The sequence below is a fragment of the Mandrillus leucophaeus genome, unplaced genomic scaffold, assembly GCF_000951045.1.
Source record: "Mandrillus leucophaeus isolate KB7577 unplaced genomic scaffold, Mleu.le_1.0 Scaffold1712, whole genome shotgun sequence".
Classification (NCBI taxonomy): domain Eukaryota; kingdom Metazoa; phylum Chordata; class Mammalia; order Primates; family Cercopithecidae; genus Mandrillus; species Mandrillus leucophaeus.
Genome location: NW_012101713.1, coordinates 71,854 through 75,105, shown reverse-complemented (window position 1 = coordinate 75,105; position 3,252 = coordinate 71,854). Strand labels below are relative to the sequence as shown.

At 43.2% G+C, this 3,252-nt stretch overlaps 1 protein-coding gene across 1 annotated transcript in view; it reads left to right on the top strand.

The window, feature by feature from the left end:
- Positions 1–3,252, top strand: part of LOC105537371 (inositol hexakisphosphate and diphosphoinositol-pentakisphosphate kinase 1-like) — a 12,867-nt gene continuing 9,615 nt past the window's right edge. Inside the window, 8 exon segments of the mRNA XM_011976944.1 lie at positions 1–88; positions 185–276; positions 418–499; positions 502–526; positions 613–705; positions 920–1,041; positions 1,199–1,320; positions 1,598–1,780. Of these exon segments, the coding sequence (XP_011832334.1) occupies positions 1–88; positions 185–276; positions 418–499; positions 502–526; positions 613–705; positions 920–1,041; positions 1,199–1,320; positions 1,598–1,780 (807 nt within the window).

The following is a 3,252-nucleotide window of genomic DNA, read 5'->3' as shown; positions in this document are numbered from 1 at the left end:
ATGGAACTTTGTCGTGTCATTGCAATTATTCGTCATGGGGATCGTACTCCCAAGCAGAAGATGAAGATGGAAGTGAAACACCCAAGGTAGGAAGAGTGTCCTAATTTACACAAATAGGTTTTCGTGAGGAAGACTGCATGGGGCGCAACTCCTAGAGGCTTTGACTGTCTCATCCCACACTGAAACTTCTCATTATTTCTTCAGGTTTTTTGCTCTGAAAAACATGGTGGCTACAAGACAGGGAAATTAAAACTCAAGCGACCTGAGCAGCTCCAGGTAAGGTAGTGAATCTGGCCAGGAGGAGCAGTGCTATGAGAGAGAGAGAGGGTATGGCATTGGGAGTCTTGATAAAAGACTGGGATCAAAAGGTAACTGTCTAGGACTTGGCCTTCTGCATGGATACCTTATTTCCTCTAGGAGGTGCTGGATATCACAAGGCTGTTGTTGGCTGAACTGGAGAAAGAACCAGGTGGTGAGATCGAGGAGAAGACTGGAAAACTAGGCAGCTGAAGTCTGTATTGGAGATGTGAGAAAGGGGATAGCAAAAGGGAGCCAATAACAGTGAGAGTTGGGGTGCTGGAACAGAAAATAAACTGTGACTTTATCCTGCAGGTATGGTCACTTCTCAGGTATAAACTGGAAGGTACAATTGACTTACTACCCTCATGGAGTAAAAGCGTCTAATGAGGGGCAAGGTAAGATGTAGTCCCCCTTACCATTACCTCTCAGATCTTGTGTTCTTTTTATTTTTTTTTGTCTATCTTCTCTCCCCACCAGATGTCTTTTACTTGAGCCTGTAGATGACCTATACCTCAAATTACCTCTCTGGCCTCTTCAGAAGACCTAACATTTAGATGTTCCCACTACTTTTCTTAGATCTAGACCATTCACTGCCGCTTATTCCCTCATATCCACAGAGTGAGGCTCTGGCCCCATCCCTGTTGCTGGTGCTGAAGTGGAATGGAGAACTGACTCTAGCTGGCCCTGTTCAGACTGAGAAGCTGGGGCAAGCTTTTCGCTGCATGTACCCTGGAGGACAGGGTGAGTGTTTTGGGGAGTAAACACAACAGGGCCGGGATAAAAATGATTAGAGAGTAAGTTGGGGAAAATGAAGTGACAGAGACAGTGGGGAAATGAATATTTTTTCTTCCGTGAGTATTTATAGCAGTCCATTCCTGGTCCCCCGCTTTGTCCCCAGGTGACTATGCTGGCTTCCCTGGTTGTGGGCTGCTTCGTCTCCATAGCACTTTCCGCCACGACCTCAAGATCTATGCCTCTGATGAGGGTCGTGTTCAGATGACTGCTGCTGCCTTCGCCAAGGTGCATACTACAGTTCTATAGTCCCAGTTTCCATTAGGTAGAGAAGCAGAGTTTGGAGAACCAGTTGGAGCATTTCAGGGTGCTTGTAGGCCAACTCAGAAGTTTCTGCATGTATTGGACCCATTTTGTACTACTGAGAATGAGCTGAGAATAATCAGTGATTGTAGGCCCCATCTCTTCAACCAGGTCCCATTCGATCCCTGGGAACATCTAGGCCTAGGGATACTAACCTGCTAACCTGCAAGGGAAACAAATAGACCTTGTGCTTTCTCTTTAGGGCCTTCTGGCTGTAGAAGAGGAGCTGACACTCATTTTAGTGTAAATGGTGAACAGTGCCAACATGAATGGGCTACTGGACAGCGATGGGGATTCCTTGAGCAGCTGCCAGCACCGGGTGAAGGCTCAGCTGCACCATATTTTACAGCAGGATGCGCCCTTTGGCCCTGAGGACTACGACCAGGTCAGGCACTAAAATAACCTGGATCCCCAATTCCTAGAATTCTCAATAGTAGGATCAATAATAACAGTATTTACTGCGTGCTAGGCACTGTTTTAGTTGTTTTACACATATTGTTTAGTCCTTACAGCAACCCTTTGAGATAAGTACAGGTCTACAATCTCTTGTCCATAATTTTGAAAATTAAAAAGATTTTTTTCTTGACACTAAGATTCATTTGGCAGCCAAACCTGACACGAACTGTCGTAAGACTTTTATACTCCTTAGTTTTCCCACTTTATAGTCATGCGTTTTGTGGCAGAAATATTAATGTGTTTGGTTATGCCATAGGCCCTGTTGGAGGTATTATATACATATGGCATATATACTGTATTCAGTTCTAAACTCCCACACATTCTCAATTCCAAAGCACAGCTCTGATCCCAAGGACCCTGAACTAAAGAATGTTTCAATTATCCATTGTTGCATAATAAACTACCCCAAAACATAGTAACCTAAAACAACAACCATTTTATTATCTGTCACAGTTCCGGGCCCATCTGATCTTGCTTGGAGTCTCTCATGAAATTGCGTCAGATATTGACTGGAGCTGGAACCATCTGGAATTCAGCTGGGATTGTGGGATGGCTGGCTCTCTCCCTCTGCATGCTCTCCCAGTAATCTCAGTGCCTCTCCTCTCCACTTGGTTCTTCATATGGTTTCTGTAGCATGATAGCTGGATGTATTAAATGGTAGCAGTAGGGATATTCAAAAGCAGAAGCTTAGAAACTTTCTTAAAGTGTAGGCTCAGAATTAGCACAACATAACTTTGTTATTTTTTATTGGTTAAGCAGTCACCGGGCCAGCCAGATTTAAGGGAAGGGAAGGAAGACAAAGAATTGATGGTGATCTTTAAAGCACTATGAGGACTGCAGACCACAAGGACTTTCTTCCCATTTTACAGATGAGGAAACCTAGGCTCAGAAGAATCTAAGCAATTTTCCGCATATCATCCAGCTAATACAAACCCAAGGAGTCTAACTCCAAAGCCCAGGCTGTTACAATGCTTTATAGTGTTAATTCCACTATATGCCATTACCCAATATGGTCATTCTTTTTCCTGCATATCTAGGCCACAATTTACCAGGCAGTGGTTTTCTACTCTTCCCACTCCTCACTTCTGATATGTTATTTTTTTAAAAAGTTTAAAAATGTAAAATTGTGGTACCACTTTAACCATTTTTAAGTGTACAGTTCAGTAGCATTACATGAATTTACATTGTTGTGTAACATTTCTAATTGGTTCTTAAATGAGCTAAGTAAGCACATTGCTATGATTCCATGGCATTTTCTGTGTTCTCTGAGTAGGACTTGATAAGGAAGAGGATGTTGCTCCTTTATTTCCCAATCCATTGCTCACTGTCAAACTCAAAAAAGCTAAGGCAGCTTTCCTTTTCTGCCTTGCCTTCTTTTGCAAGCAAGAATGAAACTTGTGA